The 25,801-nt window shown below is 43.6% G+C and overlaps 1 protein-coding gene across 2 annotated transcripts in view; it reads right to left on the reverse strand.

Moving 5' to 3' along the window:
* Window positions 1-2,359: 2,359 nt before the first annotated feature.
* The window catches only part of LOC104934240 (zinc fingers and homeoboxes protein 2), a 102,936-nt gene continuing 79,494 nt past the window's right edge, over window positions 2,360-25,801 (reverse strand). For both annotated transcript variants that reach the window (XM_019277153.2, XM_019277154.2), the window contains 3 exons: window positions 15,974-19,284; window positions 11,941-12,124; window positions 2,360-4,366 (listed from right to left, as the gene is read on the reverse strand). In XM_019277153.2, the coding sequence (XP_019132698.2) occupies window positions 11,944-12,124; window positions 15,974-18,945 (3,153 nt within the window). In that variant the 5' untranslated portion in view covers window positions 18,946-19,284 and the 3' untranslated portion in view covers window positions 2,360-4,366; window positions 11,941-11,943. The remainder of the gene's footprint in view (window positions 4,367-11,940; window positions 12,125-15,973; window positions 19,285-25,801) is intronic.

Below are 25,801 nucleotides of genomic sequence, written 5' to 3' on the forward strand. Positions count from 1 at the left end.
TGCAGCAGCGCTAAAAGCGAGAGCTTTAGTGATGCAGAACGCTACGACTTTTAAAAAACTATGAAGACTTGAAGCGAAGAAACGAGCATTTCGAACCAGCAACCGGAGCTTCGTACAAAAACCTCCGACTGCCCAGTGGACGGAGTTGAAAACCTTCCCCACCCTGTTGTTTGTTGAGGCCAGCCCTGGTATGCGTTTTGTAAATACAGTATTTCAGATATATGTAGTCTTATCATCTTTAAATCTGACCAGGACACTACAGCGGCAGAAGCAATACATAAAGAAGCTCATATTTTGTTTTTACTATTATTCTTTTTTGTCGGAATGGAACTAGTTTCAACTAAGCCTACCAAGCCAACATGTAGTTATGTATTGAATAAAAGGCTATTTATCTTTTTTTTTTGTTGTTTTTGTTTATTACAGGTGTGTATGATGGTGTGCAGGACGAAAAAAGAGAAGAGAGAGAGAGAAAACAAAAACACAATCAACGAAGAAGGAGAGAGAGACAAAGAAAGGATGGAAAGTAAGAGCGAGGAGAGAAAAGAGATTAAAGTTATGATTCAGGCAGCATGATTCTGGATTGTTGGTTTTCACTGTCGAGTGTGTTGTTGTTGTTGTTGTGTGTGTGATCGTTACCGTTGAATCCTTCTGCGCTTTGCCACCATTTTTCTTTGACAGTTTCTTAACTGCTTTTTTTGTAGTTGTTATTTTTTCATGTTTGTTCCTTATCGGTTCAAAACAAAAAGATCCACGACAGTCACTTGGTCATACAAGCATGTTCGTCGGAACAAGAAGTGCAGATTGGCTTTAAGTTTTTTTTTTTTTAAGTCTCTGTTTTTTTTTTTTTTTGTTGTTTTTTTTTGTCCTTTGCTTTTTCTTCAAAAAAGGGTTCCAGACAGAGTGGCTACAATAATAATAATAATAATATAATAATAATATAATAATAGCACTTGACTTCACTTCAGCACAGTAAAAAAAAAAAGAAAGAAAAAAAAAAGGTCCAAAGGTGCTTTTTTGTTTTTTAAAATCTGATTTGATGTGAAGCGAAGTCCCCCCTCTTCCTCCTCCATCCTCCTCCATCCTCCTCCATCCCCGTCCCTCCTCCCCCACCTCCTCCTCCCTCCTCCCTCCTCTCTCAGCAGGGAAGTGGCGGGCGGAAGTCCAGTGCCGGTGAGATGAAGAAGAAGTGACTGAAGTATTGCCAACTGCTCCGTCTTTTTTTTTTTTTTTTTTTTTTTTGTGTGTAGTGGTTCAGTACAAAAACAGAAAGAGAGAGAGAGAGAGAGAGAGAGAGAGAGAGAGAGAGAGAGAGAGGGGGAAATAAAGAAAAAAAAACAAAACAAAAAACGTTGCACACACACACACACACACACACACACACACACACACACATATCACTGCTGGCACCGTTTTTTTTAAAAAGTCCATCAAAAAAAAAAAAAAAAAGACGAGAGAGAGAGGGCTCTAAAAACAAAGACAGACGTGTTTTCGGTGTTTCGGGGGGACGAGTTGCTCCCATTTTACAAAAATGTAACAAAATTTTTTTCTTCTTTTTTTTCTCCGCAAAATTTTACAAATCCGTAGCAATACAGGAAAAAAAACAAACGAAAAAAACCAAACAAACAAACATATAGATCCTATTTACAAGAAGAAGAAGAAGAAGAAGAAGAAGAAGAAGAAGAACCCTTTTTTTGTGTTTTTTTTAAAGTGTAGTGAGAGAATGCAGCAGATCCCAGCTTTGGCACTCGGCGTTGATGTTTGTTTTTTTTCTTGTTTGTTTGTTTGTTTGTTTTAAATCCACCCTGTCTGTCTGTCTGTCTGTCTGTCTGTCTGTCTGTCTGTCTGTCCATCCGTCGGTTGCTGTGTACAGTCAGACTGCTGCTGCAGGCACACATTCAGTGCTCCGGTTCACCCTCCTCCTCTTCCTCCCGTCTCCACGGCAACGCAGGTCACGCACAACATCACCTCAGCCGCAAACATCCGTCCGGGTTTGAGTTCACGACCCGCTAATCCCCCCCACACCCGTCCTCCTCCTGTATCTCACGAGACGGACGCAGTTCAGGGGTTTTCAGGAATTTACAGTTAAAGTGCTCGTTACGGAGCCGCCGTCTTCGTCTCTTAAAGGGAAAGCTCACAAATGTTTTGGACCTTTAAGGTTCAGGATGTTGACAAAAACCCGAACCGAGCATCCTGCTTTTTGATCATCAATCAAAGCCCGCTCTTAAAGGGGATGTTGGATCCCTTTAAAGGGAAGTTATCTGGACTTCAACATACAAATCAAACCTCTCAGGAGGAAGCTCAGGACTCCGAAGTCTAAAGTGTCTATTCAAATTTAATGCAAATGTTGCCCTGATTTCCATCCACCGCCGTTATACGAGTTGACTGGATGACGGAGATGAACAGCTGGTGGAGCTAATTCTCCATTTGGTGCCTTTAAAGAACCACAGAAGAAGAAGACTACGTGGAAAAGTGACATTTCTGCCCTTTGGTGCCGGCAGCCTTCTTCCTGTGAGCGAGGCCTTTCTGTACGAAATGTTCAATATTTGAAAGTATTTCAGCCTCGGCTGCAGTTTAAAGTTCGAACCTGTTTAACCTCTGCACAGACGCGCGATTAGAAAGACGGCTCCATCGGAGGAATTAATTAAATGAAGCATTCATGCAGCCTGCCCTGTGACCGATTACTCACCAACTCTGTGCCCCAGCTTCATATTTTTTGATTATTAATTCTTGATTATTTCACATTAGAAAAATAACAAAAAGAAGTCAATTTAAAATGCCGGCGTGCAAAAATTGCTCAGTTTTGATTCGTTCAAGGACACAATCGTCCCACAATGCAACAGAAATGAAGAGGAGCGCGAGTCCGCAGAGGAAGCCTTCAGCCTCAGGACTTCAGGAACTTTAAGAAATCACTGACAGATTTCTTTTAGGACTTCAAGTCCATTTTTTGAAAAGTTCGCTCTGCTGACGAGGTGTTGGGATTGTTTTGCATAAATTTCAAATGGCACCATCAGTTTCCAGGTCGTCGCAGCGACTGCATATGATTTCAAAGACTTTGTTCAGACTGCAGCTCAAATCTGGATGAATGTGGTTTATTTTAGATTTTGATGGGGCTTAATGATGTTTCTCAGTCTGGACCAAGCAGCAACCTCTGCAGTTCCTCTAACGTCCACTTGAGTCTGGCTCCAGAAGTGAGTCAGTCTCCATAAGTCCCCATGTTTACAGCCTGGTACAAAAAACAGTTTTGGTCTCTGTAGCTAATTTCCCTGCAGAATCGTTACAGGTGGCTTCATTCAGCCCGCCTCAACGTCCAATCAGAGCTGAGACAAACAGTCTGTGGACAGACACTGGGATAAAAAGTCCGCCGGCACTTTGAGGCGAGGCAAAGCTGCTTCCACTGTCGTGTGCAGTTACTGGTCGATGTCTGAACGGCCCAAATCCAATCTGATCGCTTCCAAGTACCGGTGAGGACGGTCTGATCTGATTTAGGGAACAAATCTGATTTGTCTGCAGTCTGAACAAATCGTTTAGCGTCTCCACAGAGAGAGAGAGAGAGCTCGATGTCCTCGAGTGATGTCACTCGAGTCAGTGTCGGCTGCTGAAGACCCCGAGTTTAAGAAGACATCAACGCTACACTACTAACAACACACCCGAACAGGCTCGCGTTGCATTGTGGGCAATGTAGGCACCAGGTTTTTGACATGGAAGAAGAAAGATGATCTCTTTGGTTCTGCTTCGTTTTGATTTGTCTGACAGGAGAACGACGATGAACTGATATGTTACATGAAACTGGGGCACGGCAACCAATCACACTCATCGTAAGGGACGGTTGTTAAAGGGGAAGGACGAACAAACTAATTGTTGAGAGTCTTCTAATGTTCGTCTCCGCTTACATCAGACAGAGATCTGCTCCCGGTTTGTATTGAAACACTATTAAAACTCACATCACTGTGAGAAATGAAAAGAAAGCATTTGAGCGATTTGAGACTCACTGTACGAGGAGGGCAATTTCAATTATCTTCACAGATCGTGACCCTGAACTTCTCCTCTCACTCGTCTGATTTTAATTTGCGTTTACGCCAAAAAAAAAATAAATCAGAGCAGAGCGTCTCATTCAAACTCGTCTTTTTGTGGACAGGAGGGGGTCGGTGTCAGGTGACGGAGGAGGGCGTTGTGCGTGATCTGGGATGCGACAATCAAGAGATAAAAATCAGTAAATGAAGAAAAAAAAAAATCTGATAATTAAAAAAAAAAACTCTTCTTTTGTTGCTCCGTTCTTCTTCCACCTTGTTTTCTTTCCTCTTGTATGTTTCCAGCAGCAGCGACGAGTGGCGGCGGCGGCGGCGGCGGCTGCAAATTGTATCCGCGCCTGAAACAGACAGAAAAGAGAGAGGACGCATTACAAAGTGTCAAACGTTTCTCAGCTCAGATCATTCCCAGCAAAAAGCTGAAACAAATAAATAAATAAATAAATAAAGAGACGGGGATTAAAAAGCAATCACTGTGCCAGGAGCCGGTGTTCCCGGCCGCCCGGTGCTGCTGGGAACTGGGACACGTTGCGAAATAACGGGACCTGACCGGCCGGCGCTCTCTCTCCTAATCCACGCAAAAAAAAAAAAGAAAGAGGGGAAGTGTGTTAAAGTTGTGTTTTGTGCGGGAGTGATTAAACACACACTCTTTGTTTAGAAACGTGTGTGATCAGATTTTAGTGAGAAGCTGTTTTAATCTGATGAACACCAAACAAGAAGCTTTCACTTTCACTTTTAGTCTTGAAACTGTTTTTCAAGGAACTTGAAGTTTCCTCCAGCTCATCGTTAAATCACCGTTTCCACCGCAGGTCTAAAGACACGTGAACATTTTGAATTTAGTCCACTGACCTACGTCAGTGCGACGACTGTCACACTGTGAGCTGCAGCTGACTAAAATGTTGGACTCGACCAATCAGAAATGTCATGTACAAGTAGGAACTTCTGAGGATCAATGATGTCCTCGTCCCCGCGGTGGAAACACACCAAACGTACTCACAGGTTTCTGCGTGTACCTTTGGGTTTGGCGATCACCACGTTGCCTGTCCTGCATCTCTGAAATTGGCATCGGCGTCATCTTGTTGCGTCCTCTTCTTCTGGTTTTCTGACTTGAGAAGCGGCTCCACCTTCTGTTTATCTCGTGAACCAGTCATTAATATTCACATGACGGTAACAGTAGACGATGGAAACATTTTCTTTTGCCGAGATACTTGAAATTCATTAAAAATCAGCAAAACTGGGAACTCTCTGTTTTGGCTCCAAAGAGCTCCTGAACCTGAACAGCAGACACAGTTATAGTCACGCTGGTGAACAGAGTTTTCCCTCAGGAGTTGGTGGAGACCAAAAACGGAGCTAAAAGAGAGTCAATACTGGACCTCCAGCAGTTACAGAGCATCACTGTCATGCTGTGTTTGTGTCATCGGATCAATGTGTAGAAGACCTTACAGTCACGAATCTGCAGCTCTCTCTAATAGAAATACATTTTTCATTCACGACTGATTCCTTCCTGCTTCCTGCAGATGTTTCAAATTAAAAGCCGGCCAGATAAAGGAGATTTTCTGCCTTTCAGTTGCTGGAAAGCTTTAAAGGAAGTGTCTTGTGTCACGTTACCGTGAAGGTTTGGCTAAAGTCCAACGAGGAACATCTCTATCTCGTGTTCTGCTTTCCTTCACTTCTGTCTCGGTCACGCTGGTTTCCCACGCTGTCAAACGCATTCACAAACTGTGACGTCGCCTGATCTGACCAATCACGTTCATCTACATTAAAGAAGACTTCAAACAACACTTCCTCGGCTCCATCGGCTCCACATCGAAGAGAAAAATGAACCATTTCTGTTCGAGCTGGACGAGCTGTGAACAGCTGTACTATCAGATACTGTTACACAACAGCTGACGGTCCAATATGGCCAACAGAGGGTGAGTTTCATTACCCTCACACACACACACACACACACACACACACACACACACACACAAACAGCAGAATACACGAGAAGATGATACGGGCCTGAAACCACAAAATGCAGCAATGAAACGTTTCAGAAGCCGACGTCGACCGAACAAGAAAAACAGACTCGTGAGTGGAGCCATGTTCTGTTCTGTCAGTCCAGACGTTCAGTTTAACACCCAATAAAACACTAATGTAATTTTGCATCAAATCTACAGAAGCCCTAAGCGGTCATACATTCATCCGTCCACCTGAGATAAACAGAAGAAGTCTGGTGTATTAAATCAGTGGAGAAATGTCAGAATGTTGCAAAACCAACAAATGAAAATAACTCATCAGGAGAAATAAAATATGAAGGAATGACCAATGTCCAAGTTTGGAGCCGTCGAAAATACAACTCAAGACAAACAACTTCTTTGCACATACGTGATAATATCTGGAGTTATATCAACACATTAACACGTTCCTAATAAATTTAAATTTAAGGTTCATTCGTGTTTTTGACACTTTTTTATCAAGATGTTTTAATTATGTGTGAAAGAGCTTCGTCTTGTTACAGCACAGTTTGAAATGAAGTGAAAAATACGTCACTGTGTGTGTTTTGATGCAAAATCTAAAGATAAAAAGACCTTTGTTTTAATAAAAGTATTAAATATGAATGATGTGGAGGAGCTATACGTCACTGCAGAGGTTTGATGAAACACGGAAATGTTTCTGGCTGCAAATCAAATATTTTTCAGCTTTTTTTTTTAACACTGATGAAACAAAAATTAAAACCAATCATTCAGATTTTTATTTGAAGAGCACGCTGACCTGGAAACAGGTAACGCTGCCTCTGTGTTTTACATAGTAACGCTGACAGGGAGGGGGAGCAGCACTGCAGCATTTTGGCAATTAAGCCTTCATCTATAAGCTACGACTGTTGATAAGTTATTATGGGACGCTGTGCCGCGCTCTGCTGATTAAATGAAGCCCCGAGCTGCTGTGATTAGTGAGACAGGACAATGGATGGTACACACAAACCATTAACACACACACATTGTACCGCATCAGCTGCACTGCAGGACTTTATTTTTCTACATCAATCGCTCCCTAATATAATCTGAGCGATGCTCTTCATCGTCTTTATTAGGAACATCTTGCTGCTGTGACCTCTGACCTCAAACCGAAACCAACCCCCAGAACACAGTCCGTTTAAAGCCGGGCGACACTGTGCATTTGAATTATTCTAAAGCAGGGGTCTCCAAACTACAGCCCGCGGGCCACATCCTAAACAATTGGAGTGGCCCACTTAACGATCCCAAACAATCCCTCTAAACATGGCCTATTTTTTAAAATTGCATTTTCCTATTATAAAATATCCTCACGTAATGATTAAGCTTGGCATTCTAATTAAAATCTACCATATTTACAAACTATTTCATCCCCTCACACAATGGTATATTCCGACGTGACTTTGCTCGTGATCAACTTCCGCGCAGTCTGCCCGGGGGATTCAACTCGGCGGGTCAGGGACGGTTGCACGGTGCGGGAGGATCCCCTCGTGGGACCTCTCCCCGGCGCTGGCTGGCCTCCGCGGGCGCATTTCGGTGCACCGCGACCGGCTCTGGGTCGGCTTGGAAAGGCTCGGAGGCAAAGGTGGGTCACGGCTCCGGCCGCGAGTTCATAGCGCTCTCCTGCCCAGACCTCGCCCCTCCCCAGGCCATGGACTTAGTGCTTGCTGCGCCCTCTCCGCGACTGTCGAATCGCAATTTATCGCAACTTTCACTTCCTCCCGCAACAAAAATGTAAAAAGCAACTTTCACTGCAATTTTTTTGAAAACCTCATGCAACATCAGGGATTTTTGGCCGCAACTATTTCAAAAAAAGGCCCGCGAAATCCTGGTGGGACTGATATCATTGCAGTTATAGACTGACCCCGGCCCCCCATCACAGAAAGACAAGTTGATGTGGCCCGCACCAAAACAAGTTTGGGGACCCCTGTTCTAAAGGTTTTAATCTTCGTCTCTGCAGAGCCAGAACCTGCAGCAAAAAATGAAACTTTATTCAAACAAAACAACTCAGAGCTTCAAACCTCAACATGACGGAACTTTGACCCACACTGACCTGTGATCAGGTGAACGGTGTCTCTGTCATTCGTACGTCTGTTCTCACACTATGTAACTTTGGGCTCCGGGTATATTCATTTAGATATCATTCTGTTCACATCTCATAAAAAATCAGTGAATTTAGAAACATCATACTGACGCTATCTCCTTTGATAGAAATCATTTATACATTTTTCTTTCACCCAATGTTAAAAAACCCAAAGCAGCTGTGTGCAGATGTGATGGCTGGAGAATCACTAAATAAAAATAAAGATTTAATAACCAAATATTCATGTTTTTTAGTACACAAAGGGTCAAAGTACACAAGCACAAAACTGATTTTGTGTTTTTTTGAAATACAGGCGGATAAATACGGAGGTGAACAGAGTCGTTGGAGGAATGAACGGCGAGGTTAGCGTGGCAGGAACACACAAAAAAAAACTTTCATTTAATCACATCTAAACAAAAACTTCATTCAGCGTCTCTCACATTTTCTTCCCTCTGCGAGCTCCGGAGGAGACCTGATGTTTGATTTATTCTCCCGGCTGCACGACACCGGAGCTGCAGGAGCTGAAATCAGGTAAGCTGACTGTCACGTCTTTATGTTCGGAGTCAGTGTTCAGCAGGACAAAACCCGGCCCGTCTGATACCGGAGGCGAGTGTCTGGTTCAGCAGAGGTGAGCACCAAGATAAAAGGAATAGTTCACAGTGTTTGAAATAAAGAAAGCGTTTTACAACTCTTCAGTTTACAGCTGGAAGATTTCCTCATGATCACAGGACGACAGATTTAATATGAAGGCAGTGGATTACAGTCAAGAGGTCACAGGATGACAGCTGATCGGATTTCACTTCATTTTTTCAAAATAAACTCGATTTAACGTCTTTAGAGTAACGTCGACCTTTGTTGACCTGGACCTGTGACTAATGGGGGACAACAAGTGAGAGCTCTGCAGCCATGAATCGGAGACTACGTCCAGGTTTTAGACAGTCTGCGGGGACGTCACAGAGATTACGTCCAGGTTTTAGACAGTCTGCGGGGACGTCATAAAGACTACGTCCAGGTTTTAGACAGTCTGCGGGGATGTCACAGAGACCATATTTGGTGGAGAGCATGGGAAAGACGTCGTCCTCATACTTGGTGATTCTGGTCACATTATGTCTCAGCACATATTGAATCTTCACTGTTTTTCCATCAGCAGTGTTCTGTGGATTCCAGCGCTCACCTGCCACAGTCGGTAAATGTGCGAGCCAAACTGATTTGGAGAGCGTCGCTCGGCCTCCGACGATGAACTGGCACCTGAACCGAGCGCCTGGCAGAGCAGACGAGCGCGAGGCCACAGTCACAAAGTGCCAGAGTTTAGATAGCAGCTCATGTTCATTTATCCTCCTGCTCACAAACTGAAGCACAAAACAACTTCAGTCTAATGAAACAGGATTCTTTTAGTTTCTGTTCCGAATGTGCAGACTGCACCGTGCTGATGTTGTGTTCAGTGTTCGGTGGGATGTGTGGGTTGGAGCAGAGAGGTGGAGAGTGGAGGAGTTCATGAGAGCAGCAGCAGCAGCAGCAGCCTCCTGTTGTTCTGTTGTTTTTAGAGTATTTGTATGAGGACCACTGCTCAGATAACGAGAAGTGAAACGGTATAAGGACTGGACGACGTAACCCCGAAACCCACCGGGAGCGTTTCAGCGGCGTTTCTCCCTCCAGACTTTGTTGACTTGCTCAGATTTGGTAATTTTCCTGGTTCATGTTCTTCTAAACATGCTTCTACATGTGGAAATATGCTACGTACTTCATTTGTTTCTCCTGTGTCTGTTTTTATGACCTGCAGTTTGCACGGGGTGTTTTATTTTGAAAATCCACCGGATTCTCTATTTTCTATATTCTCATTTTTGAAGCGACTGAAATGTGTCAGACGAGTTCAGAAAATGACACGACTGACTTTGAAACACTCTGAGCTGAGATGAATTCATCTCTGTCTCTCTGCTCAGGGTGGCCTCAGCGTGTCATCGAGCCGCCCTTTAAGGACCGCCCACAAAAATCCTGAAAACAGTTTGAACCTCTAACTCCACATTTCAGTGATATATCATTCAAAGTCTTTTCACGTGTTTTCAGCAACTAATTTACAACATGTTTGATGTGTTTGGAAAGAAATCTCTCTTTAAGATTATCTTTAACTTTTGCATTTATGTTTTTGCTTATTTTATATTTTCTATTTCACATGTTTTTAAAGTATTTTTGAGTTGAACTTCACTCAAAGTGTCCAGATGTCAGATTGAAGCAGGAAAAAAAGCATCAAAAGCATCATCAAACATCGCTGACAGGAAGATTTTTATTTTGAAAATCCGCAGTTGATGTCGGTTATTCAAAATTCTGCCGATCGATTATTGATTTTAGCTGTCAAGTGTTGATTTTGAAGACGTCTAAAAAAAAGTAGTGACGATCTTTCAAGCGGCGCGATGTCAGAAGTTGAGTCTCTCACCTTGTTTACGCTTGTTTGTCTTGAGGAAATCATTTGAACAGATCCCGTTTTGATAAACAGCATGGAAACATTGAAACTTTCAATCTTCTGTCAGAACAGACAGCCGAGGGAAAAAGCAGCAGACTCTGTCGTCACACTTTGCCCCAGGCGGAGGCTTTTATCTATCAAACTTTACCACACCAGGGGGCCGCTGCTGCTGCTATTTTAGGCCTCCAATAATGTTTTTTTCTTTTCCCTAAATTTTCCTGAAGTTAGTGTTTGTTGCCGAGCAGTTGTAGCCAAAACTCACACAGCTACACACACAGACGGTGACTGGCTGGCGTAGTTTTGTTTGTTGCCTGGGATGGAGGTGTTGGCTTCCACATTAACAGACTGGGAGGGTGGAGGGGAGACGCTGGCGACTGTCAGGGCCTCGCCGAGTTAAATCACTTCACAAACCTGCAGCCACACAGTCAGTCAACAGGCGGAGAGCTTTTCATGCTCAAACAGAAAGACGAGAACAGTCACACAGCAGCAACTATTTCACTGATTCTGGTGAAACTGGATCATATTTTATGGAGGAAATGTTTTCTGGTTTTCCCTCTGATGTCCTCCGGCTGCTCCGCCTCAACAACCATCCACGACATGTGACCTGAACGACTCACAAGAGGGAGGGGTGAGACAACGACCCACAGGTGTCCTAACGACCCACAGGTGACCTTAACGACCCACAGGTGACCTAACGACCCACAGGTGTCCTTAACGACCTACAGGTGTCCTAACGACCCACAGGTGACCTAACGACCCACAGGTGTCCTAACGACCCACAGGTGACTTAACGACCCACAGGTGTCCTTAACGACCCACAGGTGACCTAACGACCCACAGGTGTCCTAACGACCCACAGGTGTCTTTATGTTACGTTTACGTTAACGTAACATATCCACTTATTAGCGATAACATCAGCACACATCAGCTCAGGATAACCAGGACGCTGCATGTATCTAAACGCCAGCCGACAGTAACGAGCCAACAACAGGACGTAACGTTGTGTCATGTGCCTTTCTTATTTTAACGGGACCTTTCATACTTCATACTGTGCTTCTTCTTTCACTGCAGACTTATCGTTTAAATCAGTGACTGAAAAATGTAATTCATGCATCACTTAATTGCCTGAAAGGAGGCCGTTTGTCATTTTTGACATTTTATAGAATAAAGCAATTAATCATTTAAATAAGAAATAATTAATAATTGCATTGATAGTGAATGCAGTGGGTCTAATTAAAAGTCAGTGCCCTTTTAACGTGTAAAAATATGTTATGTTTGACATCAATGAACCTTTTCAGAGAGAGCTGTGTGTGCTCTGTGAATTCATCACGCATTCCTTCAAAGGACGTACCGACGTGAGCATTGAGCATGTCTCACCGTTTATCCAGTCAGCCTCCCAGATGTGTCCTCCGCCATCTTCCTCTCTCTGTCCAGGAGCAGCTCCCGTCCTCTCCTCGAGTGTCCGTCCTGCAGCCAGCTCCCGAACACCTCCCGTGCTCCTCCCACCACTCCGCCGTTCTGTCCGCCGTTCTTCAACTCCACCACGTTCTGCTGCCTCAGTCTGTTGAGGACAGGGACAGTCAGATGGACGGACGAAGTTTGTTTGATGCATAGAAGCAGTCAGGAGGACCAGCATGAAGCTAAGCTAACGTTCTGCTGTGAAGTTGGACATTTGGACATGGGGACTTACGGAGACTGAGTCACTTCTGGAGCCAGCCTCAAGTGGACGTTAGAGGAACTGCAGGATTTGGTACTTCTGCACTGGCTTCACTTCACAGCCACAGAGGTCGTGACTTGGTTTTAACACGTTAGTTTGAATCCCAGCTAAGCCTTGGATTGCAGCAGTTCTAGTTTTTATAAATGGTGTCTGTAATGTGTCTGTAACCAATAATCAATCACTGAATCATAACTGGTGATCTATGAAAACATGCTGGTGTTTAAAGCTTTTTTTTCATCATTATGAATGTTATGAATAGGAAATATATTTCTTTGTATCGACCTGCTCTTCTGGCACAAACACACATGTATTTTTAAAAAGAAGGTCAGCGTGTTTGTTCGACATGTTTCAATGAATGTAAAGAACTGCGTTCACGGACCACCATGAGTTTTATTTTCATTTTAATTTGGGTTCAACTCAAGCGCAACAACTGAAGCCATTTTTTAAAGATTAAAGAAGCTCTGTGTATCAGTGTGTAATCAGGAGGTCGGTAGCTTTATACACACTGTGTGGACCCATGTGTTTCTGTTTGGTTTTTAATAAAGAGTTTGGAGATTTGGACCCAGAAAGCCACAAATAAAAGGAGAAGTCAGAAACTGTTGAATGTTTGAATGCTACACCATCAGTCTCAGACTGGCATCAGGGGATATTCAACGTTTCACACGTGGAATATTTGACATGCTGGTCCAGAGGAATAATTGTTTTTTTTTAATCATACATGGACGTCATTTCTTGATTATGTAGCACCGAGAATATGTAACTGTTCTGGAATGTGCTTCCTCGGTTTTGTCTGTATTACTTTAATTATTTTTATTATTATGTCTTTTTATTTTTTGTGTTTTTATGTTTACGCTACATGTACAGTTTTGTAGGGACTGTGTTTCTGTAAAATTTCTGTATATGTGAATTACACATAATGATGTCTGCAAAAATTTAAAGACATTTTTACTTGTGTCATATGAAACAGTTTTAATAAAATGTTCTTACTTTTACAATTCTCTCATTTTACCTGAATTATTTTTATTTTAAGATAAACGTGGAAATCTTTCAGTTACATTTCTCTCTGACAAAATGAGTAAACATGAAGTTAAGGTGAAACAAATGTGGCAACAATTTAATTTGATTATTATTATTTGTTACTTATTTTGTCTTATTTTTTTAATCTAGTTTCCAAACAACCTTTTATGTAAATTTATCGTTATTTTATTTTATGTATTTTAAATCTTTTTTTTCTCTCCGTTATGATCTACACTTATTCTGTCAAATGATCAGCTTGTCAATCAGCAACAAACTGAAAGGTGTACAAATAAAGTTTGATTGACTGATTGATACAAATATCAGCTGAAATTATTTCTAAAATCTGTTTTATTAAGATTTTTGTTTTTCGAGCTGTCAATCATTTTTCGGAGGCGATTGCTCACAATCAGTTTTAACAGAAGTAGGTCATGAGAGGGACATTTTTTAAAAATTTTAATGAGGAGAAACTAATAATCCAAATAACCTCATCCTGAAGGAGGACGTTCTCGTCGTGTAATTTGAACTCCGAGATCGTAAAAATCAGCTCAACAGGCTGAGAAGGAGCCGACAGATGACGACACTGTGTCAGACGCTGATGAAAACTGGGACAAACTTCATGTCACGGCTTCAATTTATGCCAAAAATAATCAAATTTTCTGTCATGAAATTAAAAAGATCATTTTTAACTGTCAAGTGAGGTGAAACCTTCTAATGTGACGCCTGCTGACAGTCGTCTTCAGCAGCTTTAAGAAAAAAATGAGTCTGTTCGACACATTTGCATCTTTGTTGTGTTTATAAAACCAACACTGTGCCGTCAGTGCAGGTTCATACTGTGGTGCTTTTCAAAGACTGAACACAGAGCTTCTCGTGGGAAGAATAAAACTCTTGCCCAAATTATTGTGGAGATATTGGTTGATGTAATGGCTCTGTTATTTGGCCAAAGGTGTCCCAAGCTCCTGGAAAGGAAGGCAGACTAAATAAAGTCTGGTAGATTTGTAGGTTAATGTTCTGAAAACAATGTTAATGTGGCAACTGGAAAACAGCAACACAAAGCCCTCGAGGGGAAGCAGAAATTTATTTTGGACGCACAGGTCACCACAGAAGGTGTCAGTAGGTCGAAAGCGATACTGAAAACTGCCACTGCAGCTAAAATCCATGTTGGCGAGGGTCACCTGAGGTAATTTTGTGATTTTGGACTTGAAAGGGGAGATGATGATGATGATGGAGAAAAAGCTGAATTATAGAAGGTGCGAGAGATTTTGTAAATATGTATTACAGCCAGACGCTACACTGCGTTCATTTGATTCATTTTCTTTAAGTAAATGTACCAATTAGTGTTAATTTCCTTAATGAAAGCTACGACCAAAAGATGCTCGTTAACAACCTTTTTCTCCAAGATGAGACGATGACGAGCTAACTATAGAGCAGTCTCATTCCCTCGGCACAACAAATAGGTACAGAAAGTTAAAGTCGGATCACAATGTCGGACCATTAACGGTAAACATATTTTCTTGGTTGTGGCACATACAGATCATGTCATGACAAATGTATTGATAAATCCTCCATTCTCCTTGGCCAAGCTTCAATAAACCTTTCAACAGAAGACTCCTGTGGATTCCTGTGGACCTTCTCTCCACTGACTGAACCACAACAATCAGATAATGAAGACATAAAACTGTGAGAAATACGTTAGACGAAATGACCCTATTCACTGAAATGTTCAAGATAACCTGACCAAAAATGAACTAAAACGTTAACGTTGCGCTGGCGTAGCGCTCACAGTGCGGTGTGGTGTTGTGAAGTGGTGTGTACTGCATGCTATGTTGAGAGAGGGTGGAGCTGAAGGCCAGAAGACAGAATAAACATGATTTAAATGGTGTGGTTACTCTGTAATGCATCCAAATAAAAGTACTAATTATCAGGGATTAAATTAATGATTCAACAATGTGTAAAATGTACCATCTGTCAAAACTACTTTAAGTACTGCTGGGTAGTTTAATCTGTGACAATGACTCATCTTTTATGACCTAGTATACATATAAGATGTTGTGAAGTCAAGGTTGGGTTGCACCAAATGCTGTGTCGGCTTATTGAACACATTTCAGCTGCTTGTGGAAGACAAATATCTGTCATTACAATCATTGTTAGATAGCACATTCACTTTGGTAGTATCATTTATGTATGATCTGACTCTCTCAACAACAACAAGACAAGAAACCAACTGTGAAGTCAAATCTGCGGCATCTCCCCACATCAACAGCAGGCCAACACGTCCCATTAAAATGCCTCTTTTTGTTTTGTTTGTTTGGCCTTGTACACCTTAAATATGAGCTTTAATTCTGCCTAAATTAAAGAAATAGATTGAACATATTAGGTGTTTAGTTGTATTCATTTTTAAGTTAAATATTTATCTGCAAACCGGCAGAGCACCTTTTGGTTTTTATTTGTTAGCTGGGAAGGGAGTTTATTATTTTCAACTTAATATTCATGTCATACTGGTAGCTGGGTGGCTCGGGGTGCCATGGCAAATAAAGTCCTCCTCTTAATGGATCAAATGTGAATCAACAGTGGAAGAACAAATTTAAAACATCCACTGAAAGACCACTTTGAACAGGAAACAAAATACATGCAGTAAAATGTTCAATATGAATTAAAAGCTATGAATGACTACCGTACCTGCCAGCAAACCGGTCTTGGAGCTCATCGTGGTGTTGACTGTTGAGGCTGTTGGCGCGCTGCTCCATTAGCCAGCCCAACTCAACCTCCAACACTTTACTGCTGCTGTTGTTGTTTGTTAGGGCTCCTTCCTGACAGTGCCGGATGATGCTGGGTGGAGCGTTTTCAGGAGAGCACACGGGCGGTCCCTGCCCTCCATTCACTCCATTGTTGTGAAAAAGTTCTGACAGTTCCATGCTGCCGCTCTGAAGCCGGCTATCATTGAACCAGCGAGCGAGTTCGGCACGAGCCAGTCCTGTCCGACCCTCCAGTTGGCTAAACTCCTCAGGGGAAGGCCACCGCGTTTGAGCAAAATCGTCCTTGAGGAGTGCCAGGGATCGGCTGTCTGGAGGCACTGAGCAGGAATTTGGGTTGGGGATGGAGGGGGCAATGGTGCCGGGAGCAATGATGGGCAAGGTGTGCGAGGGTGGAAGAGGGCCCTTAAGGTGGCCCACGCCGGTGCTTGGCTTGTGAATCCCATTCATCTGTAGAGTTTGGTGTTGCTGTTGTTGCTGATGTCGTTTCTTGGAGATGGCGTTGATGCCACCAATGCCCACTCTCTTAGTGCCCATGGAGTTGAGAAGGGCTTGTTCCAGGTTGTCGCGTAGTGCACGGCGCTCCACAAACCAGCTGTCGATTTCCTGGGGAGATAAGCGGGTGGTGCCCGCCAGATTGTCCACATCGCTTTGTGTGGGAAAGCTGTTCCTCAAGAAGTTTTCCTCTAAAATCTTTAACTGTTCAGCTGTCTTTCCTTTCATCCTCTCCAGCAATGGGAACTGGGTTAGCACCGAGGACTTCTGCTGAAAGTCTAGTTTCGGCGCTGCTGTCAGGTCACCGCCATCCAAATGTAGAACTCCATTGTTTTGAGCAACGGAGGTTTGATCATGGGGCCATTTGCCGTCTGTGCGAGATGTCCCGTTGGCCTCTGCCAGAGGAGTGAGTACCTTGTCTCCTCTGGGGTAGCTTGCTTTCGGCTCCACGCCTTGCTGCTCTTTTAGCTTCTTGCTGTCCAAGGGAAACCCTGGAATCTGGGACGGGGCTTTGGCCGGAGCTCGAATGGACTGGATAATGGTTGGCCTCCTTATCTGTGGGGTATTGAGCGGAGGAGAATTTGGCAGCTTCAAATCGCCAGCTGGCATAGCGTGGGTATTCAGGTGCTTTTCTTTGGAAGTGATGGGGGGAGTAAGAGGAAAAAGTAATGAGTTTTTAAATGACGGCGCAAAGATGGGCGGGGGAGCTATCATTGGCCTCGTTAAAGACTCTGGAAAGACTATGGAGGGCAGGGACACCACCGGCTTTGTTTTGGGGTTTCCTAACAATGGGAGAATCTTCCCTTTGGAGGATGAGGATGGTGATGATGACGGCGGTGGCATTAAAGGCACAGTAGCGGATGACCTCTTCATCTCTGTGGTGACCAGAGGAACTGCTACAGATCTCTTCATGTCCATGGGAACAGGAGGTGGAGCCATTGGGAGACGGTCTTTCTGGGGAGGAGGGGGTGGAGGAGGCGCCATGAGGATTTTATCTTTAGGGTCACCAGAATGGGGGGCAACTGCCATGATGGGCCGCTTAGACTCTGGACCAAACACTGTTGTCAGGTGTGTTCGTTTAAGGGAAACACTGGAGCCAACTCCAGCAGGAGAGTTTGCGGTGGTGGCTACACTTAACCCATTGGACGTGATTGTCCGATGCCTGACTGTAGTGTGGACAAAAGGCTGCTGGGAGGATTTGGCAGATGGCTGAGAGATTGGGCTTGTAGGCAGGATGGTGAACGTGTGATGGGCAGGAGGGATGGAGCCATTGAACATCTTTTTCCTGGCTTCTTCCACCTCCTCTGGGGACCAGGTTATGCCTTGCTTCAGCCGCTGGGTGGTGAACCAGACTTTGATCTGTTCCTCCGGGTGCTTGGAGGCAGCCGTCAGCCACGACAGCTCTGCATGTGTCGGGTAAGGGAACTTGTTAAAGGAGGTGATCAACGTCAAGTTGTCATCTAAAGAAGGGTTATATTTGGTGGTGTTCAAGGGAACAGCTATTTTTGGTACAGAGTTAAAGTTGGGCGGGCGCTGGAGCATCGGGGTGACATGGGAGAGCCCTTGGAGGATGGTGGGTTCAGGGATGATGACTGTTCCGTTGATGTTCACTGCTGTGATTTGATCCTTCTGGATCAGGCCGTCCAGCTGGCTTTTCAGTTCGCTCCCTTGATAGAGTGACTGGATGTTTTCCAGGGTTTTCACCGTGGTGGATATGCAAGGTGGAAACACAGAACTGCTGTTGCTTTCACCCCGTTCAGTTGTTACTTCACATTCAACTGAATTGTCCTTGCCTTCGATTGTCTGCTCTAAGATAGTCTGATTGTTCATTTTTATCCTCTTGAACTTGAAGTTCGTCTCGCCCGGGTGCTGGCTCTCATTGTGCTCTGTGAGCGAGTCAAACTTCTTGGTGTTGAAGTTGCACACAGCACATAAGTACAACGGGTTGAGAATGACGTTCGGGTGGCTGGAGTCCACGTGTTCTTTGAAGTCATTCAGGTTCTGTGTCGAAAACGGGCAGTATTTGCACTCGTAGCCTCTGGGCTGCTTTTTTTGGGACGCCAGGTCAGATTCAATCCCTTCCCTGTCCTTCTCTCTGGCTTCTACATCTTCAATGACAGAGGGTTGGTCTTTCTTACCCGACTGCTCCTCTTGTTCTGATGGCTCAGGATTCTGGTTTTCCACTGGTTTCAGAAACGTCTGCTGGTCTGGATTCTCTGGTTTCTCCTGCTGGAGGTCTTGACTTTTTTCTGCAGATTCAGATGATTCTGATTCTTTTTCTGTCACGTCATTGTCCGCCAATATTTCCATGTCCATAACTTCCTCAGGGTCATCTTGCTCTTCAGGCAGGTCACTGATTACCCGGACCATGCAAGGGGTGGAGGACTTCCTACGACTGGACATGATGGCTGCTGCTGGTGGTGGTGATAATGGTGGTGCTGGTGTTGCTGATTGCGTTGAAGATACTGTGGTTTTTGGCTGCTGCTGCTGCTGCTGGTGCTGGCCGAGGATGTCAGCGTGTCGGTGTTTGAGGGGACTTTACTTGGGTGGGTCGGAGCTGATGGTTGTGGATACTGGTAGGTGGGTGGAGGTGGAGTCTCCAGCGTGCGAGAGGGAGGGCAAGAACCGGCTGACGGCGGTGGCCCACGACCGGTTGTGCAGTGGCGTCTCCCGCTCACTGGCAGTGTCAGCTACCGACCTGGGCGTCATGGGAGGGCATCACAGACAGCAGCGGTGCTCAAGCTGCACAGAGACAAACACAGAGAGAGAAAATTACATGTTAATATTGTTTGTGCTGAGAGAGCTGCGCTCCAGTCACTTGGGGGAAAACTAAAAGCACAGAAAAATACATGTTAGAAAAACAGAGAGGAGTCATGTTGATATTGTTTTTGTGTGATGTGATGCGCCGCATTCACCCAGAATAAGACGACGAACAGGAAAATCCATGATGGGCGATGACAGGAGGGGAAAAATACGTAAATTGCACTTTTAACAAACAAGCCAAACTACACTTTTGGTTGAAACGTTGTATTTATTTGAGATCAAGGATAAAATACAGCAGAGATTTATTCTTACTGAGGTCACTTGTGTACTATTATGAGTTTTAGATCAAATGTTCCTTCAAAGGCACGAAGCAATGAGAGTGCCTGAAAACTTCGAATCTGAAGTATTCCTCTACAGCATTAAACATTTATGACTATAAAAAGCAACAAAGCTCCTGAAGTTTAACACTTCATCACAACCCTGCAAATAACATCAGGTTTGAAAATGTGGTCTCAAATATGGTGTTGATTTGTTTGATGAAGGGGGCAAAGTATCGTCTGTTATATATTCGTTTCTCAATTAAAAAATTAACAACACAAATGATGTGAAGTCGTTGCTTTGGGCAAATTGTGATTATTTACAAATTAACGTAATTTTCTAAACAATTAACCAATTAAATCTTCCTTCCAGATCAGAACTCCAGGTTCAGTTTGACATCCACCACCGCATCAAGGTTCATTTAACCCAAATCACAAAGAAATTTTCTATTTTGAGTTGAATTACTGCACATCTGGAGAAAAGACTTCAAGTCCAGCACGGAGCACAGTAGGGAGCGTGGACTGGCAGAGGTGCCCATGAGCAAGGTACTGAACCTCTGACTGCTCCGCGGGTGATACTACGTGGCCGCCCTTTGTGTTTGGGTGTAGGTGTGGTTGTCATGGTTGTTCATCCTCAAATAAACTAAGTAAACTTTAATTACACTTGTATAATATCCCATAATATGAACCTGCATTTGATGAACAGTTTCAGGATAAATATCTCATGTCTGGGAGGGAAACTCAAGAGCAAATATGAGGCAGATATTGATGAAGCAATCGTCCCCTCTGGACTCGTTCTGGTTGTTTTCTAACATCACCACTTCGCCCTGTGTGTCCTCTAAAGTCCAAACCAGGTTTCATCATCGGGTCCGGCTTTATCAGACGCTGGCAGGAGACAAAGCCCAGACCAGAAGTAAAAAAAAATAAGGCGAGTCTGACTGACAACTCAGAGCGAGATGCCACGCCCGAAAATTACGATGAATGCCACTTAATCAGGGCACGCTGTTCCAGGCCAATCACATGTAAATGCAATAAATTGAGAGTCCACGGTAACTACAAAAGGCAAAAAAAAAGTCTCTAAACTCCAAACCCCATTAAAAAGACATTAAGCATCTTTCATAGATTCGGGCAAAGACAACTTCACAGGATAATTACCCTGTAATCATGTAATAAGAGAGACTCAGTGATGAGATCTCCAGACAGCTATCATCCACACAATGGAACGGAGAGAGCGAGGTAGAAACAGACGGGGAGAGAGAGAGAGAGAGAGACAGGTGTGAATAAATATGTGAAGGAGGGAGGAAAGGGGGTAAAAACAAAAGGAGGACAAGCAGGTAAAGTGAGGAGGAGGAGGAGGAAGAATGATATAAAATGAGAGACGGCAGTGAAGAAGCAGAGAGATAAAGAGGGGAAGAGAAAGTCTAAAAAACTTCCAGCTGATGAAAGAGAACAGGCACAAAGCAGAAGACGTTTTAACTAGGCCATGGCCTGGCAGACAGGAAGAGAGAGAGAAGACAGTAAAAGAAAGAGAGAGGAAAGAAAGACGATAAACATAAAGAGAGGAGCAGCAGGAGGAGGAGGAGGAGGAGGAGGAGGAGGAGAAAGGGACAACGGAGCGTTTAAAGAGGCAGAAAAAAAAGGAGACGAGAGAGAGAGAAAAGATAAACAGAAAGCAAAAGAAAAAAGAGGACAAGAGCCAGAATCGAAAGCAGATGAAGAGACGACGGGCGGGAGGTGGAAAGCACTTTACATTTGACAGACGAAATTTCAACGGCGAGCTGAAGTATCACAAATAATACGATCAAATTTGGGCTTTTTGGTGCATTTTCTATCAGCAGCAGAGTTGAAGCTTTGAAAAGGTGTCCCAATCATTTGGGGAGAAAAAAAAAACATGTTTGCCAGAAAAACTGAGTATTTCAACACTTAATTAGTATTGGGCAAGCTGTTATTTGTCCCAAGTGTCACTTAATGTTGGACATATTTCATGCTCTCACAGCCTTGATCAGCTTTTCACCGCCTGCACGGGAGACGTATTTTATAGTTTCAGAGTATCCAGAGAACTGTTTGGATTGTTGCACTGTGCAATGAGACTGAACTAATCCTATGTTATTATAAATCTCATGCATTTACATGGCTGTTTACTTCATGCTTCAACTAATGAGATTTCCAAAGTAATAAAAACATAAATATGTTTTAGACGGGCTGGAAACCACGTATCGCGTGAGTATCAAACCTCAATACTTGGACGTGTTTTGAAAGTCACCTGAGCCTGATCCAGGAGGGATCTGAAGGACAGTCGACCCCGATGAGAATAATTAAACCTGATTTCAAATATAGTGGACTTACAGTGTGTATATAGTGTGTATTATAGTGCACAAATATAGAAAGAACACACACAGCGGCAGCAGCAATTAACAAGCAGCTGTAGACAGAAACATGTTGTTTTTTCCTGCACTTTACAGTTCACACTCTCAGTCTCGCTACAAAAACCTGCGGCAATACAACAGGACCTACATGACCTGATTAAACTGAGTAGAATTTAAGACCCGGTCCAGGTCCTTACGAGGTCCTGGGTCATGTTGTTACTAAGAGACAAAAAGAACCAGTAAAGACCTCTAGTTTGGAGCAAGTATGGAAAGTTGTTGTCAGATATTTGGCCAGATTCTTGGGATTATTTAAAAATCACAAAACTTTTTTAGAAAACATTCAAAGTTCTTCGTTTGAATGTTTAAAAACCAAGAGGTTAAAATTGATGCAGCAGCTGCCCTTTGGTCCCGAGTTTCAGTCCAACCATCCTGGATCCTAAATTTCCCAAATACCATCTTCTCAATAGACCTGTGTCGCCTCATAAACCACCCCGTCTTTCAAACTCCACGCCGCCCGGTTCGTAACGCAGACCAGATACACCTGATGACATCACCGTGACAATATTGGGATAATCTTCTAAGACACGGGAGACATTATAAGACAGTTATCAGACTGAAGAGACTCATGATGAGTAAAGAGTGCCTCGTTAAGCAGTTTGGTGAATTTTGTTAAATGGAAAAAAAAAAGTTAATTTTCCCCCAAACTGAGAAATGAAAATAAAAAAGTATTGTTTTTGGTAGTTTTTATACTTTCCACCGCAGTACAAGCCAAAATACCAAACATTTAATGGTTTCAGTGTCTGAAGAAACGTCCTAATTTTCTTGTTATATAATTGGAAACCGAATATTTCAGTTTGGACTATTAGTTGGACTAAAACAAAGAAATTTTAAGAGTTACTCAACAGTAAAAAAAACTTTTTTTTGGAAAATCCACTGATGCTGTCCTCATGAGACCTTCTGGGTGTAAGAAAACTTGCACTTTAGCATGACCTGGACGACCTTCTGTGTGTGAGGAGCTGCCAGTGGTAATCACAGCTGTCATTAAGAAATGTAACGGCACTGGAGAGGCGCTGTGGACTTCATGGCCTTGACCAGATCTGCTCAGGACGGAGAGGTTCAATATATGAACGCTGTTGTACGTTGACACTCTGTGAAAGAAGGTTGGTGATTGATGAACTTCAATCAAAACCCACAGACCCAACAAAGGTATATGGGAATAATTGGCTGGGATGCTGGATGCATTGACCCTGGTGGAGGAAGGTGTGGAGCCAAGGGAAGCACTGGTCTGCTGAACTTTAAAGTATATAAACTAAGGATGACCTTCCGCCTCTTGAAACTTAAGCAAGATCAATGTGTGAGGGCCTACGAATAACAAGTAACCACGGCTGGGTAAACCATGTTAAGTGTTACTGGAGAAGCCCTGTGGACCTCTGGCCTTGACCAGATCGAGAGTCTCTGCAATGCATGACCCACTGACCCAACAAAGGTATATGGGAATAGGTGGCACTGGTACTGGGATGCTGAATGCATTGACCCTGGCAGATGAGGGCGTGGAGCCAAGGGAAGCACTGGTCTCAGCCTCTTGATACTCAAGCAAGCATGTGTGAGGGCCTATGAATTCTAACCACGGCTGTCGTTAAGCATCACTGGAGAAGTCCTGTGGACCTTGCGGCCTTGACCAGATTTACAGCGCTGCTCAGGAAGGAGAGGTTCAATGTATGAATGCCGTCTGAAGCACAGTCCACTAAATGGGACCCGATTGTGAAGAAGGTTGCCGATTTAAGTCGGTGCCTGATGATGCTATGATTCAATCAAAACCTCCAGCTATGCGTGACCCACTGACCCAACAAAGGTATTTGGGAATAGTTGGCACTGGTACTGGTACTGTGAGTAACATTGAAGCGGTTAAACCCAAGGAGATGACTGCTACCTGGATCTTCACTATTCTTGACAGATACATGTTGGAAACAGAATCACGTCATTTCATGTAACATCCCTGAAGGCAAAAGATCTAGGCAATGAAACAACACAAAACAATCCCTGATGTTGCTTTGTGCCAAGTACAAGCCGATACTATAACAGTCACTTTGCTCAAATCTGAGAATATTCAAGCTAAAACGGGTGTTAAGCTGCTCTGTAAAGACCTTGAGCTCTGGAAGATTTTGATTTCCCTAAAACATATTAATGGATTTATAGATAATAAAATATTCATTGTTTGCAGCTTTAATATCGATCAAATTTGAACAAATAAAGCAATTTCCATTCATGTTTTCTACTTCTGTGCATGCTGGTTTGCTCAAAAATACTTTGCCAGAGACGCAGCTGCTGCCAGAGGTGAAGTGGGAAAAACCAGAGAGGCAGATGGGAAAAGAGAGATCAAACAACAGGAAGAAGAGAAAGACTGTAGGAGGGGTTGAAGAGAGGAGAGCAGAGTATCTATAGGAAGAGGTGGAGGGAGACGAGTGTGTAGGAGCCAAAAGGAAACGAGAAGAAAGTGTCGACGGGAAAAGGGAAGAAGAGACGAGAGCGTAGGAGGAGAGAGAGAAATTAGAGAGAGAAAAGAAAGGAGGAATAAGAGGGTTTAGATGAAGAGAGAAAGATGGAGGATAGACTGCGACGAGTTCACGTCGACGAGGAGCAGCGCCGCTTCTGCCAGCTCCAGAAAGAAAGAACAGAAAACTACAACAGTGTCATGTTTTGCTGCATCACTGGATCGGTCTCGAGGACTCCGGGCCAACTTTTTTTCTGACGAGGGGAGTCATATGCCGCTTGGCTGTGTCCCATTTTGTCGGGCTCAGCTCGCTTCCACACATCCTTGTAATTACTTGTACAGTATTTGTGTACAGGGGATTGTTCGGAGCATGGTAGCACTCCATAATTATGGAGGAAATAATAAAACCGCAGCAGTGATAACAATGATTTGCAAATTGCACCAAGCGGCACATTTCCTTTTCCTTTTGAGAGGCAGGTGAGATCAGTCGTTCCTCAAACAAAAAACAAACCATCCTCCCATTTTTGCCACTGACGTGATTTTTCAAGACAATCAGAACTCTTTTGAGTTTGATAATTAAACAATAACCCACCCCCAAGGATTCCCCCTCTTCTAAATCGTCCCGAAACCAAACTCAAACCAGGATGGGACACCAAAACTCTCCGCTGAAAGCGACACCAAAGTAACTCGAGTGGATCAGCCCGGGTGATGCAGGGTTCATTTGCAGGTTTTACAGACACTGATGAGGAAAAACATATCGGATTTTCTCCTCCATCAAGGGCAAAGCAAACCATCAGTCTAACCACAAACTGTATCCATCTATCTGACTGCACTGTAGGCAATTCAAGTTTGCGTGTCGAGGCGAACAAGGGCACACTGGAGAGAAAAGGGTGTCGAGGAAGCCATAAAACAACTCGGAGACGGAAAAGAAGGTAATGAGGAAATATCTTGGGAAATGAAATGACAAATTAGGAGGACAGAAAGAAGATCGGAAGGAGCCAATTGTGCTAATAGGAGGGGTTAAAGACTTTTTACTGGAACAAGGGCAAACTGGAGGGGATGGGGGATGCGGGGAGGAGACGATGCAGATTTTCGGCACAGAAAAAGGATCCACAAATGCTCATCTTGTGTTTACCGGGGGTCATCCTGCAGCTAACAGCTCACAGATTTCAGAGAAGCCCCAAATGATCGGACCTTTTCTCTCCCAATAACACTTCCAATACCCAAACGATCCAGAAGCATCATTCCTGCATGTGTAAGAAAACCTAAAGCTTAACTACGCATCACACCATGAGCTGGGGTCATTCGTGCATCATCCTTAA

This window comes from Larimichthys crocea, chromosome XIII, assembly GCF_000972845.2.
Source record: "Larimichthys crocea isolate SSNF chromosome XIII, L_crocea_2.0, whole genome shotgun sequence".
NCBI lineage: Eukaryota > Metazoa > Chordata > Actinopteri > Sciaenidae > Larimichthys > Larimichthys crocea.